This window comes from Hoplias malabaricus, chromosome 15, assembly GCF_029633855.1.
Source record: "Hoplias malabaricus isolate fHopMal1 chromosome 15, fHopMal1.hap1, whole genome shotgun sequence".
Lineage (NCBI taxonomy): Eukaryota > Metazoa > Chordata > Actinopteri > Characiformes > Erythrinidae > Hoplias > Hoplias malabaricus.
Genome location: NC_089814.1, coordinates 10,658,276 through 10,675,104, shown reverse-complemented (window position 1 = coordinate 10,675,104; position 16,829 = coordinate 10,658,276). Strand labels below are relative to the sequence as shown.

The following is a 16,829-nucleotide window of genomic DNA, read 5'->3' as shown; positions in this document are numbered from 1 at the left end:
CACCTGTTACCGATTCACCTGCTTAGAATGGAGTCTTACAAAACAGTGTAACTTCAGTACTTCATAAACATCTCAATCTAATCACGTGTTTGCCCTCAGTTGTACAGGAAGGCAAGGTGCTGTAATCTGACCTGTCCTTAGAGATATAGTCTACTGCGCCGAAGCTCACCTGCTGGACCAGAGTGTGTCCTCCTCTTGACACGTTTCGTGTGAGCTGATGATATCCATGTTCTTCAGGTCTGTAGGCCTCTCAAGGTCGATGACAGTGTCGTAGTTACTGGTCTGTGCAGTGTTCTGGGGGCCTCCGTGTGTCTGACTGTCCCCCGTCACCCCAGCTGTGTCTGAAAGGTCTGCTACAGCTGACCTCCGGTCCTTCTGTCTGTCTGAGAGCTCAGCGCTCCGGGCCCAGGAGCTGTACTCCACACCCAGAGTCAACATCCGCCATGTTCCAAACGTAGCAGAGCGGATAGCTTCAGTCGTGAAATGGCACAGGAGACATAGGTTATTAGACTTCAGAAAAGTGGAGAGCAGGGACAACCACGATACGCCCAAATGTTTGTAGGCACCACTTTTAATTTTGTGAATTCTGCTACTTTAAGGTGCACTCTTCGTGGATAGGAATGCACAGCTTAAAATATCTGAAGAGAAGTATGAAACAAAACAGGACGATCTGAAGCAGCTGCTCATGAGCCCTTTGATCACCGTGCCTGATGCCAAGCGTGGTTAGAGGATGATAAACAACAGATAGTCAGGTTAGGGATTACTGCCTTTCCTCATCTACAACCACTGGCAATCCACTTTGTGCAACAGCCCTTCAAAGTGTGAGCACTGTATTTAACCTTAGACTAATTAGTAGGTTTAATCTAAAGCAGGTGTTCGTTTTCGAACTGCAAATTAAAGAGTGACTTTTTTTTTTTAATTATTGTCTTAATGCAAAGTTGGCAAGATTTTTTTTGGCAAGTCTATACGTGAATCTCTTCAGGAATGTTATTATACCAAAGTCGGTATATGCACAAGTTATTGAGCTTGAAATGAGTGCATTGGAAGTAACTACAAGAATGTTTAAATTGCAAAAGTGAAACAAATATAAAAACTAAGTAAAAATAAAAATACACAGGAGGAGGAGGACAAACCAAACCCAGCACAGTCCTACCGTAGACCACAGTGGATTTTCTCTCCATCCACTTAGAATTTCGCTGCACCATTCTTTTCATAGCCATGTTCTTCTTAATTCAATATCACCACACAAAGAGGCTTAAGATCCAATTTCTTTGGTGTAAGAGGCTCACACTGTTACCGAGGGCACCCTCAAAGCGTCCCTTCCTTAATGCACTTGCCACTAGAAGATCAGGACACAGTTGTTGGGCCTGCAGATTGGGCTCTGTGGAATGCGGAAAGGCAGTTTCCTGTCTCGTACATTAAAAGCCTTCATCCTCAAGCCAAGCAGGCCTCATTGCCTTACTGGCTTCTGGCTGAATCACTCTGGATTGTATTTTGCTCGATAATCAGGAAGAGGGCAATCATATAGTTTATAGAACGTAAAAAGCCTGGCTGTGCTGGGTCAGACAGACTTCCTGCTTGAACTTTAGATAAAAATAGTTTAAAAAAAAACATCCCAGTCTTTAAGTTAACAAAACCAGTATAAATATAATGGTAAACAGCGTGAGGACTCTGATGTAAATCTGGATGTGTCCCTAGATACTGACAGAGTGAATGAGCAGTCATCATCATGTAGAAAGAAGTGTGTTGTGTTCAACATGTGTATCTGTGAAGGAGTTAATTTTCCTTCAAAGATGTGTAAATTACTCATGCAGTAGACACTATTACACCCCAAAACCATGGCACTCTCTTGAACTTCTCACTGGTAACAATATTATTTGGTCCACTGAGGTTGGCATCCAGTTTCTGAACTGACTTTTATACTTCCTTCTTAAACTTACTGCCCTTATTCTGTGACTCTTACTGAACGGCTGGATTATTTAATGAAAGTAGTCTCAATCTATCGAGGAACAGCACTTTCCTGGATTCTCCTATTATACCCAAGCATCCATCACCTATTTACACCACCATAAATTCCTCCCTGCACTGCATTCTCATTTAAATAATAGGGTTTGAATCCAGTCGTTCAGAACAGGACTGTTTAGACTGGTAATAATATTCCTGTGTTCATTGATCCTTGTTGTATTTTGACTAAAAGCAGATCAACATTCATTTTCATTCATTCATTATCTGTAAGCGCTTATCCAGTTCAGGGTCACGGTGGGGTGCCAGTCCTTCACAGGGCAACACAGACACACACATTCACTCACACACACACACACCCCTACGGACACTTTTGAGACGCCAATCCACCTACCAACGTGTGTTTTTGGACTGTGGGAGGAAACCCACGCAAACACAGGGAGAACACACCACACTCCTCACAGACAGTCACCCGGAGGAAACCCACGCAGACACGGGGAGAACACACCACACTCCTCACAGACAGTCACCCGGAGGAAACCCACGCAGACACGGGGAGAACACACCACACTCCTCACAGACAGTCACCCGGAGGAAACCCACGCAGTCACGGGGAGAACACACCACACTCCTCAGTCACCCGGAGGAAACCCACGCAGACACGGGGAGAACACACCACACTCCTCACAGACAGTCACCCGGAGGAAACCCACGCAGACACGGGGAGAACACACCACACTCCTCACAGACAGTCACCCGGAGGAAACCCACGCAGACACGGGGAGAACACACCACACTCCTCACAGACAGTCACCCGGAGGAAACCCACGCAGACACGGGGAGAACACACCACACTCCTCACAGACAGTCACCCGGAGGAAACCCACGCAGACACGGGGAGAACACACCACACTCCTCACAGACAGTCACCCGGAGGAAACCCACACAGTCACAGGGAGAACACACCACACTCCTCACAGACAGTCACCCGGAGGAAACCCACGCAGTCACAGGGAGAACACACCACACTCCTCACAGACAGTCACCCAGAGGAAACCCACGCAGTCACGGGGAGAACACACCACACTCCTCACAGACAGTCACCCGGAGGAAACCCACGCAGACATGGGGAGAACACACCACACTCCTCACAGACAGTCATCGACCCGAGGAGGATGGGTTCCCCGTATGAGTCTTGGTTCCTTCCAAGGTTTCTTCCTCGTGTGCTGAGGGAGTTTTTCCTTGCCACTGTTGCCCCTGGCTTGCTCATAGGAGGCTTGGACCCGGATCTCTGTAAAGCTGCTTTGTGACGACTTTTTGTTGTGAAAAGCGCTATATAAATAAAATTTGATTGATTGATTGATTGAGTCACCCGGAGGAAACCCACGCAGACATGGGGAGAACACACCACACTCCTCACAGACAGTCACCTGGAGGAAACCCATGCAGACACAGGGAGAACACACCACACTCCTCACAGACAGTCACCCGGAGGAAACCCACACAGTCACAGGGAGAACACACCACACTCCTCACAGACAGTCACCCGGAGGAAACCCACGCAGTCACAGGGAGAACACACCACACTCCTCACAGACAGTCACCCAGAGGAAACCCACGCAGTCACGGGGAGAACACACCACACTCCTCACAGACAGTCACCCGGAGGAAACCCACGCAGACATGGGGAGAACACACCACACTCCTCACAGACAGTCATCGACCCGAGGAGGATGGGTTCCCCGTATGAGTCTTGGTTCCTTCCAAGGTTTCTTCCTCGTGTGCTGAGGGAGTTTTTCCTTGCCACTGTTGCCCCTGGCTTGCTCATAGGAGGCTTGGACCCGGATCTCTGTAAAGCTGCTTTGTGACGACTTTTTGTTGTGAAAAGCGCTATATAAATAAAATTTGATTGATTGATTGATTGAGTCACCCGGAGGAAACCCACGCAGACATGGGGAGAACACACCACACTCCTCACAGACAGTCACCTGGAGGAAACCCATGCAGACACAGGGAGAACACACCACACTCCTCACAGACAGTCACCCGGAGGAAACCCACACAGTCACAGGGAGAACACACCACACTCCTCACAGACAGTCACCTGGAGCGGGACTCGAACCCACAACCTCCAGGCCCCTGAAGCTGTGTGACTGTGACACTACCCGCCCACAGGTCAACATGTGCAGACCAGACAAAGCTTTAAACAATCAAAACAATAAGTACATTCAGCTGAAGAAGCCCATCACTATTAGATAATCAAAGACACTTGTTACAGAGGCAATTTATTCGTCTCATAAAAGAGGGGTTATCTTTTATCAGAAGTAAATTTATTGAAGAAAAAAAAATCCTAACCTGTTAGATGCAGTGAAGCATCATGTCTCACTTTCGAGAAACGTGTGACAGTTATTTTCTTTCATCTTGCAGTTTTTTGGATCTACATGTCAGAACCGGCACAAAGGACGTGACTATACTATCGACATTATAAAGACAATAGCTTCATAAACAAACTCATGAAACAAAACTGATACAGGCTAATGATGTTAACTACAGTTAGAAAAACAAGTAAATTTAATGTGTAAAAAAAAAAATAAACGAAGAAAAAACAACACACTTCGTCATCTTATTTTACAACTTGTATTCTCATGAGTAATAGAAAAATAAAAACACAAAACAAAACCTTTTTCAGCACCATTTGCGGTTTCCTGTTCTCCAGCCACGAAATCATTAAGGAAAACCCCTGTAATTACACTTTTCATGGTCCTTTGAACGAACTACTAAAGTCTTGCCGTGATACTCTAGAAAATGAAAACAGATTGTTACAGCTGAGAGAGAACATACAAAATGGCAACATTTCAGGACAAAAAAAACAAAATCTCCAATGTGTTTACAGTTGTCCACTCAGAGGACATGATAGGGACAGCCGTATTTCAATGTTAGCTTCTCTGAAAAAGAAAAAAATACGAAAAGAAAGAAAGAAAATGTACACTTTCACAAAATGCATTTCAGATTAGTCAAAACGGTCATAGCCAGTTAACATGCAGGAGAAAACTCAAAATGGGCAGTTTTTCCCCCCCCTGTAGTCTGTGTAGCGCTCAGAGAAACCACCCAGCAGATGGGAACCGATCAACAAAGAACATTTGCAAATAAATAATGCCCAGCAGCGATCAGAATTGAACTACGGGAACAGATGCTCACTAATGTTTGTAAATGAGCCAACAGTAATCAGACGAGCTCAGTGTGGTCCACCCTTGAAGTAGTAAGACTCTGATGTGAACGCATTTGTACTGAGTAGCACATTAAAGATCATATATGATCATCACAGGACCTGCATACACGGCGAGGCCAATTAAAAAAAAAATTATCTAGAGGTGTGTATAAAAAAAAACAAAAAAAAAACACAATTGATCTTCAAAATATTCCACTATCAATTTTATTTGGGATTTGAAAAAGGCTGCTTCATCATAAAGGCCTGGAAATGAAGTCCTTGAGAAATGCAGGTGCACTAAGGGTGAGCGCCTATCAGACTTTCTTTCAAAAAGGTTGGCGTGAGGAAGTAAACAAATTACGGTTTTGGTGATGGTCTTTGTGCGTGGACACTAGCTGCTGGATACAAAGGGAAGTGTTAAAAATTGACACGAGCATCTATAGGCTCTGAATGGATCGAGAGATGCATAATCCTGCAGGGACACTGGCACGGCAGGGTTTTTATCTGAGAGTCAATACACTACAGCCCCACAGTCATCGCAACGGAGAAACAAATTCCATCCCGGACAAGAATGAGAATTAAATGCTTAAGAACCAGGCTGTCTGTCTATGTCCGTCTCTTCGTCTGCCGAACGGGCACATGGTCTCTGTACCTAACCCATCAACAACTTAAGCCACAAAGCCAGTACACGGACGGGGCAGTAAGCAGAGAGACCAGTGGTCCAAGCTGGTCCTCTGCTGGGACACCACCCTTGGTGTGGGCTGAGATGTGTCTGTGCTGGTGATGGTTCGGTCGGCTGGGCGAGGGAGCAGGATGGTCAACAGATGGATAATGAGGGAAAGGGAGAGTGCGGCTCAGCTGGGGCTGGACGGTGTAGTGGAGGAGCTCGTATCGGGCAGAGCGCTGGCTGGCTGCTCCTCCGGTGTACTGTCCGCCTGCCTCTGAGCGATGGCCGCTGCTGAGTGCTTACACTGAGATGAGCCACACTGGCAGCTGAACAACTTCCCTTTCACATCCCAGAAGTGATCGCCATAGTCGAACCTGGAACATGACGGAACACGTGAGAATAATTACATTTTTTATACATTTTTATTGTCGTTGTCTTGGGGCCAGGCCCTGGATTTCCCTAAAACTGATTTGCAACAAAACCAGTTGTAACAAGTGCTCCATAAACAAATGTGAACTGATAGGGATCTATGCTATAAGCCTCAATTTGAAGATGAAGATTTACCTACTAGTAGTAAAACACTGTCAAAACTTCTTTATTTGAAATTAAAGGCTAAGCACCACTTAATGGACCTCCATGAATATTTCACATTATTTTAGTTACTGACAGATATAAGTATGAATTAAAATGAAAATAGCTGCTTAATTTGCTTTAAAACTGACAATTTTATTAAACTGACGGAAAAACCCGAGCTCGCTACGGAAATTCTTGAACGCAACTGTGACGTCACTGGTGGACAACAGCTGAACAACACCGCGGTAAAACACTGTTATGACTGACTGTTATGACAGTATCTAGCTAGCTAAATAACCAACATTATTCATGACAATAGCCTAGCAATAAGCTAAACTCAAATGTAGAGGTACCGTTATTCTTGTAAATGTGATCGAAGTAGAACCCGAATTCATCCGACACTATAAACCTCCGTAATGCAGCTACGTAGCCAAGTATAATCTGAGACACCGAGTCAAGCTAACGTTAACTAACACCAACTAAAACAGGCGAAGTGAGTGTCCTTACCCTGTTTACCTCCATGTTACAGAGGCTCTTGAACACCTTTCGTTGGTGTCCTTACATGCCCATATTGTTGGAAAAGCGGCAGTGAAATGAGCTACAGATAACGGAGTGAGCGGATGGTCCTTTCCAAAGTGCCCGTTTAAAGTTGACAAATTTAGTCCTTTTTCTGGATATTTTGGGATCTTTGGGCCATTTGTGCACAGATGTCCCACTGTACATTGAATGATTGCAGCCAAAAACAACACACCTTTTCCTCATTTTGCTATAAATTAAGTGCAGCTTCTAGAGTTGTTGTCCACCAACGGTCTTTTAAACCTTATTCCTTGAATTAGTAAGAAATAACATGTTTTCTGACTATCAATAAACACAAGTTAGGAACTCAAATTCCACTGTATTTATTTCAGAATCAGAATCAGAAATACTTTATTGATCCCAGGGGGAAATTGCAATTATTACAGTAGCAGCCAGTTGTAAAAGAATAAACACTCTAATAAAAATTTAACACAAAAGGAATTTTTTACAATATGTACACATCTATAATAATAAATACGGATATACTGTATACAGCAGTATGAGTATTGCACATTTGAGTTGTTACACTCATAATTAAAAAATTGTTCTATTGTTGTTACTGTACATGTGAAAGGTGTCGTGCTTTAAGTGTGGAGTTATAAAGTCTGGTAGCCACTGGTAGGAATGACCTCCTGTGGCGCTCTGTAGTGCATTTTGTCTGAATGAGTCTTTCACTGAACGTGCTCCTGTGTCTCATTACCATGTGATAAAGAGGGTGGGAGCCATTATCCATGATAGCCTGCAGTTTAGACAGCACCCTCCTCTCAGACACTGCCGTCAGCGAGTCCAGCTCTACACCCACAACCTCACTGGCTCTACGGATCAATTTATTAAGTCTGTTGGCATCTGCCACCCTCAACCCGCTGCCCCAACATGCAACAGCATAAAGGATGGCACTGGCCACAACTGACTCATAAAAAATCCTCAGCATAGTTCTGCAGATGTTGAAGGACCTCAGACGCCTCAGAAAATAGAGACGACTTTGGCCCTTCTTGTAAAGGGCGTCAGTGTTCTTAGCCCAGTCCAGTTTATTGTCAATGTGTACGCCCAGATATTTATAGTCCTCCACAATGTCCACATTGACCCCCCTGATGGACACAGGGGTCACCGGCGTTTTGTCCCTCCTCAGGTCCACCACCAGCTCCTTTGTCTTTGTCACGTTGAGCTGCAGATGGTTCAGCTCACACCACGCAACAAAGTCGTTCACCGTCTCCCTGTACTCATCCTCATCACCCCTGCTGATACATCCAACAAGTGCAGAGTCATCAGAAAACTTCTGGAGGTGGCAAGTCTCTGTGCAGTAGTTGAAATCAGTAGTGTAGAGGGTGAAGAGGAAGGGAGAGAGGACAGTTCCCTGCGGGGCTCCAGTATTGCTGACCACTCTGTCTGACACACAGTGCTGCAGACGTACATACTGTGGTCTACCAGTCAGGTAGTCAACAATCCAGGACACGAGGGGGGCGTCTACCTGCATCGCGTTCATCTTGTCACCCAGAAGAGCAGGCTGAATGGTGTTAAACGCACTGGAGAAGTCAAAAAACATGACCCTCACAGTGCCACCTGGCTTATCCAGGTGAGCATACGCTCGGTTCAGCAGGTAGATGATGACATCCTCAACCCCCAGACGAGGCTGGTAGGCGAACTGGAGGGGGTCTAGAAGTGGCTGGACCATGGGCCGGAGGTGATCCAGGACAAGTCTCTCCATGGTCTTCATGATGTGGTACGTCAGTGCCACCGGCCTGTAGTCCTTGATGTCACTGGGCCGCGGAGTCTTTGGCACAGGAACAATGCAGGACGTCTTCCACATCACCGGGACCCTCTGGAGACTCAGGCTCATGTTGAAGACATGTTGCAGGACTCCACAAAGTTGGGTGGCACAGGCTTTAAGCACCCTGGGGGGAACACCATCAGGGCCTGCAGCCTTGTTCGTGTGGAGTCTCTGTAGCTGTCTTCTCACCTGGTCAGCTGTGAGATTCACTGTAGAGGTCCCTGGTGGGGGAAGAGAGGAGGTGTGACGTGGACTATCACAGGAGGTGTGACGTGGACTATCACAGGAGGTGTGACGTGGACTATCACAGGAGGGGGGGAGGGGGAGTGGAGTGGGCTGTTGAGGCCCGACAGCAGAGGAGTCAGGGCTCACAGTGTCAAATCTGTTAAAAAACAAATTTAACTCGTTGGCCCTGTCCACACTGCCCTCTACTCCCCTGTTGTTGCTGGACCTTAAGCCAGAGATGGTCCTCATACCACTCCAGACCTCCCTCATGTTGTTCTGCTGGAGTTTCCACTCCAGCTTCCTCCTGTATCTTTCCTTAGCCTCCCTGATGGTTCTCTTCAGTTCCCTCTGAATCGTTCTCACCTCCTCCCGGTCTCCAGCTCTGAAAGCCCTCTTCTTCTTATTGAGGAGTGCTTTAATGTCTTTTGTTACCCACGGCTTGTTGTTTGGGTAACATTTAACAGTCCTGGTTGGGACAGTGGATTCTACACAGAAGTTGATGTAATCTGTGATGCACTCTGTGAGCCCGTCAATGTCCTCTCCATGAGGCTCATAGAGTGCTGTCCAGTCTGTGGTCTCAAAGCAGTCCTGCAGTACTTCAGAAGTCTCCTCTGACCATCTCCTCACTGTCCTCATGGTCACGGGCTGACTCTTCACCTGAGGCACATACTTTGAACTAAGGTTGACCAAGTTATGGTCAGATCCACCCAGAGGGGGGAGGGGGGAGCAGCTGTATGCCTCCTTAACATTAGCATACATCAGGTCCAATGTTCTCTCCTCTCTGGTAGGACAGTCCACATACTGAGTGAAGTTTGGTAATGTCCTGGCCATAGTGACATGGTTAAAGTCACCTGATATGGCAATGAAAGCAGTCGGGTGTTGAGTTTGGAGACGCGCTATGGTGGAGTGAATGACGTCACATGCCGACGTCGGGTTGGCAGAGGGGGGGATGTACACAGCGACCACAACAACATGGGAAAATTCCCTCGGCAAATAATATGGCCTGAGTCCAACAGCCAACAGCTCAATGTCCGGACAACAGATACGCTCCTTGATGGTAATGTGACCAGGAGAGCACCAGCGGTTGTTAACCAACACAGCCAGCCCTCCCCCTTTACGCTTACCGCTCTCGGTGCGGTTCCGGTTGGCCCGAACAGTCTGAAAGCCAGCTATTGAAACATTATCATCTGGAATGTCCTGGTGTAGCCATGTCTCCGAGAAGCACATTAAACTACACTGCCGATACTCCTTCTGACTCATGGCTAACGCTGTTAGCTCGTCCATCTTATTAGCCAGCGATCTAACGTTGCCCATGACCACGGTGGGAAGACGCGGCTTATATCCCTTTTTCTCCATAAGCCTCCGTCTTTTTGCCCTCGATTTCCCCGAGCGCTGGTTCGTTCCTCCTCTACATCCCCTGTGCGTCCGTCTCCAGAGCTCGTCTGGGATGTTCGCGGCCCTGATCTCCATGCCGGCCGGCTTCAGCGCGATCAGCTGATCCCGGGTGTAAACAAAGGGACCATGCTCCTGCGCCGCGGTGCACCATGAAAGTAGAACTTTCACAGCGAAAAAACTGACCAAAACTCTCTCTACTAGCATGATTCGAGAGGGCAAAACTTCGCTAAGTTACCTTGTAAAAATAAATAGATATTGTTAAGATAAAACTATAATTAAAAAGAAAAAACGAATACACAAACGGGAGCTACCGTAAAGGCTGCACGCACTTTTCGCGCATGCGCACTGATGTTTGACACTTTCATAGAGCTGGTGCTTAGCCTTTAAGGAGTAGATTAGTAGTGTTTAGCTTTTCTGAGTTCAGCACAGAGGGCAAACATGAAAATCTCACAATAACCTGTATTCTTTCTGTTTTGCAAAAACAGAAAATTATGGGATGTGTTGTGGACCTCACTGCTTAAACTCTTTCATATGCAGTGCTAATGCTACATAACAAATGCAGCTGAGGAGCACATCAGTCTGCAAAGTACTGTATAACTAATGCTACTGTCTGCTGAATTGTTCGCTATGAAAAATGGAATACATAATCTTGTTATTTGAAATTCCAGTGAAATATTATGTTATCAGCTATATGTTAGGCCTGATCCATTGAATATGATTAAAACACTTCTTAACACACTTTACTGAAGTCATAATGTGAGAAAATGAGTTGAGAACAGCAGCTGGCAGTCTGATTGTTCTTTTTGAAGGATAGCTCACCCCAGCTCGTCTCCAGCGCTGATGTTCTTGCTGGCAAAAAAGGCTATGTGGGGGAAACGCAGATCCTGATGAGAGGTGAACACTCGGCAGGGGAAGAGGTTTGGCTCACAATAGTGGTTTATGAACCGACTGATGTTGCCATAGAAACGGGCATCAATACAGTACATATCTCCAACCTAAGATAAAACAGTGAGAAAACAGGCTCATTAAATGAACGGATTTAAAAGAACCAGAAAAAAAGAAGCAATGTTCAGGATTTTAATCAAAAACCACTTTTATAATATTGAGAGGATGTTTTCGCACTACTTGCTAGCTCTCTCATCTGTTGGCATGTTGGAGAAAGGTCCTGGTCTATAAACATCAATCAACAACAAATATGTGTGTGTTGCCCTGTGAAGGACTGGCACCCCCTCCAGGTAGATTCCAGGTAGGCTCTGGACTCACCGCGACCCTGAACTGGATAAGCACTTACAGATAATGAATGAATGAAGTTACATAAGTGTAACTGACTCCAGAAGACCACTAACTACAGGAAAGAAAACAAATCCTAAATGTACTACAAAAGTAAACAGCTTGAGTTACAAATGAGTTTCTGTGGTAATTCAAACTGTGAAAAAAAACATACAAGTTAAACATCAACCTTGTACACTCTACAGTTAGTTTCATACTCAAACATACCATTCCACTTTTAAAGATGTGGCGCTTCAGACTACGAACAAACAGTATTTCCCCAAAATCTTCAATATAACTTTGAAGTATTACTGAAGCATCTCAACTACGCTTACTTAATACATGTAGGCAATGATGGAACAACAGCAGTCTGTGGCATCAGACTGAAGCATCATTGTTTGACTGTTTCTAGTGGGGGGTTTCCAATAACATATTAATACCTATTGAATTTATAACATAACATAAGCTTGGTTCAATTAACTTCAAGGTAACAAGTGATGGTTAACTAAATAATATATTAAAGCTATTGATTCATCCATTCATGCCCAGTGTCAATCAAAGTAATGGGGACATTGGTGTTTCCTGGTCAAGAACTTTCATTCATTCATTCATTCATTCATTCATTCATTCATTCATCTGTAACCGCTTATCCAGTTCAGGGTCGCGGTGGGTCCAGAGCCTACCTGGAAACATTGGGTGCAAGACGGGAACACACCCTGGATGGGGCGCCAGTCCTTCACAGGGCAACACAGACACACACACACAAATTCACTCACACACTCACCAATCCTCCTACCAACGTGTGTTTTTGGACTGTGGGAGGAAACCGGAACACCCGGAGGAAACCCACGCAGACACTGGGAGAACACACCAACTCACAGACAGTCACCCGAAGTGGGAATCAAACCCACAACCTCCAGGTCCCTGGAGCTGTGACTGCGACACCTACCTGCTGTGCCACCGTGTCAAGAACTTGCCTCATTTATTTAAACATGGGTTACCATGTTAACCCTGGCTTAGGCTTAGTGAGACAGGACTGTTTTTAAAATTATGTGTAAATACTTTATACTAAATATTATATAAATGTTAAAAGGATTCATACTCTTTACCAACAAATTTCCATGACATTTCCATGCCTTTAAGGCAAATTTTCCTGACCATACTTTTCTGAAACATCTGTATAGACAGGAAAATTCAGATTAAAAAGATACTTTAACAAAAAATTAATGACAAGCCATATGGTTTGGTTAAAAATATAAACATTTATTGAAGTCACACTGATGCAGTGTTTTACAGAATTAAATGTGTGAAACCCTGAGAATGCCATTAACTCTTAAGTAATTAACATGAATAACTGGGAGACAATTAACAAAAAGTGTTGAAGAAGTATTAAGTTTAAAAAATTGTCCATTAATTTCCCTTAACATTAACTTCAGAAGTCAGCAGTGTCAGAGACTGTTTTGGAACACAATATTTCATAACCAACAAGATTTTAAATTAACTACACAATTTCTTTACCAACCTCCCTGTGTAAATCCCCCTAAACACACTTTATTTTTTAATTTCTGCAAGCTTCCCATCAATGTGCTTTTCAATTTTCAGCAGAGATGCTTTCTTTTCTTTTGCAGTCCAACGGAAACTGTGGATTCTTTGATGAAGGTCAGTTTCCTGTAGCTTCTGCTTTCTCAGCAACTTCATCAGCCCTCTTCTTTTTCAAATCATCTAGCTCATCTGTGTGGGCTTTCATCTTCAGGTGAACAGCTCTGTGTTCTTTCTCTTCATCCAGGTAGCTATAGTACTTCTGCCTGGCTCCTGCAGTCATAAGAAGCAGCTCCTTTGTGATCTCTATCCTGGTTACGCCACCAACAGACCAGTCACGGTCATCCATGAGCTTCTGAGCGACCAAAGACCTCTCCTTCTGATTCTTCACAGTCAATTCTTTGTTAATGGAAATTCCACTTTCCACACAAGCAGAATCTTCACTACATGCCACACTTTGGAAAATGATGGCTTTGTCTCCATTGTTGATACAGCAGGGGGTCTCCTCGATCTGTTTTGCGGTCAAACTCCCTGAATTTAGCCTGAAGAGCTGCTGAATCACAACACACCCTAAACTCTCTGAGGATATCATCACACATTGCCTCATCTATGTGTTTAGCTTCAACCAGTGCACGCAGCATTCTGCTCATTTGACTTGCGCACAGATCTTTGGATTCAACCATGCGTCTTGGGTCAAGGCACTGCATGCTTCTCACTAATTTGTGATGCAATGGAGCCTTTTTCAGCAACTTCTCAAGGAGGGTGATCAAGAGTGTTTTGCAGTCCATCTTAAAATGTATAAAATAAAACATTACAAATTACAATTTATCCTTACCTTCAGTTTCTGCATGTCCTCAGAGAGGAAGAGGAGCATAGGTTGGTCCATCGGAGGCATGGTGAGGAAGGGGTTGATTTCTCTTGCAATGTTGTTAAATATTCCCACTTTTACTGTGAAGAGTGTATCAGCACAGCGAATCTTCACCTCTTCAAATGACTTGACTTTTGGATTGGGTCGTTCACATTTCCCTACCATCTCAGCATAGTGTTTGACATATGGCCAGAGTAGCAGCCCTCTTTCTGAGACATTGACATTCTCAATCCACTGGTGCTTGCAAAACTTCAGCATTGGCATGCTGCATCCAGCTGCTGTTATAAAATCTGCATGCCGAGCAGGACAATCGTGGAAAAGTCGAAAAAGGCTAGAGAGTCCGTGTTCAACTTCCCATCCAGAGGATTTACAGCCATCTCTATTTGCAGTATGTGCAACCCACACGAACCGATGTTGATTAGTGATTTTCCCACATCATTCTGTACTTTCCAATTTACATTTGGCCCGTCCATTGAGTGAAAAAGCCAGCCATGGGTCTGGGAGCTGATTTGCGCGCAACAGCAGAGGCCTGGTGCTTAGCTCCTGTAGCATGGCTAGTTAGTGCTTCCTCACCCATGTTCAAAAAGTCGAAAACTTTTCTACAGTGTACATTTTGTATATCCTGTGCCCTCATCTTTGTGAACCCATGCCTTACATTTGTCTGAACAGGCAGGATTAAATCTGCATTTCCCTGGCATTAGGCAAATTTGTCAATAAGCACAAATGGCAAATCAGTTCGGAGCCAGCTGTTACTCCACACAGAGGACTAATGTGAAGTGACATGACTGATCTGCCAGAATATTAACATACCAACTGATTTTTTTCCCTGCGAAACAGTTCAAGCTTGACAAGAAGTATCATCACGTTTTAATAGATCTTGTTACACACCTACCGGTATTTGAGAAGAAATTTTCAATGACTTTTCATGACCGTACAAACCCTGTATTTATTTCATTAAATTATTAATATTATAATATTTCATATTTATATTAATATAAATATTTAATATGCACCTAAAATATCCATTAACCCAACAAGGCCTGAGCAGTTAAATGAAACTAAGGTCCTCTGAATCTCCCTTAGCCCTGATCTGTAAAGGGGACAGACCCAAGAATACATCACCATGACAATGTTCAACAAGCTATTTATAGGAAGATTTATATGTGAGGAAACAGAAGCAGACTAAAGTGGGAGCTTGAAAAAAAAATAACAGAATCAGTCCTCCTCTGCATCTGCACTGCAGGCGACAGCAACAAAATGTTCACTGCCGCTGCAGGCCATCAGCTCTGTACTGATGCTCAGCACAGAAGCAAACATGGCATTATGGCCAATGTATTTTTATTGTTGCTCTACCTTGCTGTCCAAGCTGAAAAGGTAGGAATCATTCTCTCTGACATCTGCCTCTGCATCTGAGATGATCTCCCCCACATACCTGAACAGAGGAGGAAGCATATGAGGCATCAGTAAACAAGCAAACACAAATGCACCCCTAAAAGGCACATAGACCCAAACATCACAATTCAGGAGACATGTTTTTAAGCAGAAGTGTGCAGTAGATTTATAAAAGAGGGATAGAGTAAGAGGAAAATCAAAGACACTTACTCGCAGACAAAAGTTCCTTGAGGGATATCCTGTAATGTCCGAACACCCCAGCCCATCTTCTGAGTCCTGAACAGCTGCAGTCTAATCCTGAGGTGAAAATATGATTTAATGAGAAACATCGTAAAATGTAAACATTGAGAAAACTTGTGTAATTAGTGTTTGTTCATGGTGAGGCTGAGTTACCGTAGTCCGTTCTGAACAACTCTGTTTTTACAGGTTCTCCAACAGGAACAGGCATGGTTGCACTCAAATATAAGAGGAGGCTCTTCACAACAGAACTCTGGTAGCAGCCGACTTTCCTGAGACAGACAAAGCAATGTGTTTTTAAAGACTCATTTTCAGGTGATTTATGTTCAGTGAGCTACAAAAAGCTTTACAGTTCCTGCCATTAGATATTCATTACCTTGTCATACCAGCAGCGCAGACTGAGTTGTCCACACATGCAACTTGCTGAAGAGCAGTCATCTCTACAAACACAATACTATGGACAACAAAAGAAGTTCCATTAGAGATTGCCACCTCAATTCTTTTTACAGCTCAGGGCGATACTTATATAAAGGCCAGAATGATGCTAGTTCCTCACCTGTAAGTGAGTGATGTTTTTGTCAATATTCATGGGGGAAGTGACACAGTTATCAGGGACATATTTGTAGTCATCAGGGCAAGGCTCGCTATCGACAGCATTTACACATGGAACGGGTACACGCTCATAACCGCGGGCTATGTCCCTAAAAACAATGAGAAGTGACAAGGGTACCAAAATGTGAGTTAGAATCTCAGGAAAAATAGTAGAGGTGAATATCTCTAGGCACCTTATAATATTAGTACATCTAAGTATATATTATTTTTCCAAATCTTATAAAAGTTCATGAAATGTGTTGTAAACCTGTTGAGGAGCTTCTCTCTTGAAGATACCCATTCATGGCTGGCCTCTCTCTGCTTCCTGTTTGCCTGCAAGGCATTCCAGACCTTGGAGTTCTGGCTGCAGCACTCCATGGGTGTGTCGCCCTCTCTATTCTTCAGGTATACGTCTGCTCCCAGTGACAGAAACAATCTATAGGCAGTGCAACAGTCATATGTAAATCTGACAGGAGCACAGAAGTATTCTCAGTGATCACCAATGAAGGGTAAGTAACAGACTTCTTCAGAGCAAAGTTAAATTCTCTAATATTAAACC

At 44.3% G+C, this 16,829-nt stretch overlaps 2 protein-coding genes across 5 annotated transcripts in view; both read right to left on the bottom strand.

Annotated features, from left to right (window-relative positions):
* The window catches only part of cacna1bb (calcium channel, voltage-dependent, N type, alpha 1B subunit, b), a 159,622-nt gene extending 158,330 nt beyond the window's left edge, over positions 1-1,292 (bottom strand). The window contains exons 1-2 of the mRNA XM_066645904.1: positions 1,154-1,292; positions 170-470 (exon numbers count right to left, since the gene is read on the bottom strand). Of these exons, the coding sequence (XP_066502001.1) occupies positions 170-470; positions 1,154-1,220 (368 nt within the window). The 5' untranslated portion in view covers positions 1,221-1,292. The remainder of the gene's footprint in view (positions 1-169; positions 471-1,153) is intronic.
* Positions 1,293-4,258: 2,966 nt separating this feature from the next.
* The window catches only part of ehmt1b (euchromatic histone-lysine N-methyltransferase 1b), a 43,467-nt gene continuing 30,896 nt past the window's right edge, over positions 4,259-16,829 (bottom strand). For all 4 annotated transcript variants that reach the window (XM_066645619.1, XM_066645620.1, XM_066645617.1 and 1 more), the window contains 8 exons: positions 16,539-16,706; positions 16,236-16,380; positions 16,056-16,133; positions 15,836-15,951; positions 15,653-15,739; positions 15,404-15,482; positions 11,194-11,369; positions 4,259-6,211 (listed from right to left, as the gene is read on the bottom strand). In XM_066645619.1, the coding sequence (XP_066501716.1) occupies positions 6,025-6,211; positions 11,194-11,369; positions 15,404-15,482; positions 15,653-15,739; positions 15,836-15,951; positions 16,056-16,133; positions 16,236-16,380; positions 16,539-16,706 (1,036 nt within the window). In that variant the 3' untranslated portion in view covers positions 4,259-6,024. The remainder of the gene's footprint in view (positions 6,212-11,193; positions 11,370-15,403; positions 15,483-15,652; positions 15,740-15,835; positions 15,952-16,055; positions 16,134-16,235; positions 16,381-16,538; positions 16,707-16,829) is intronic.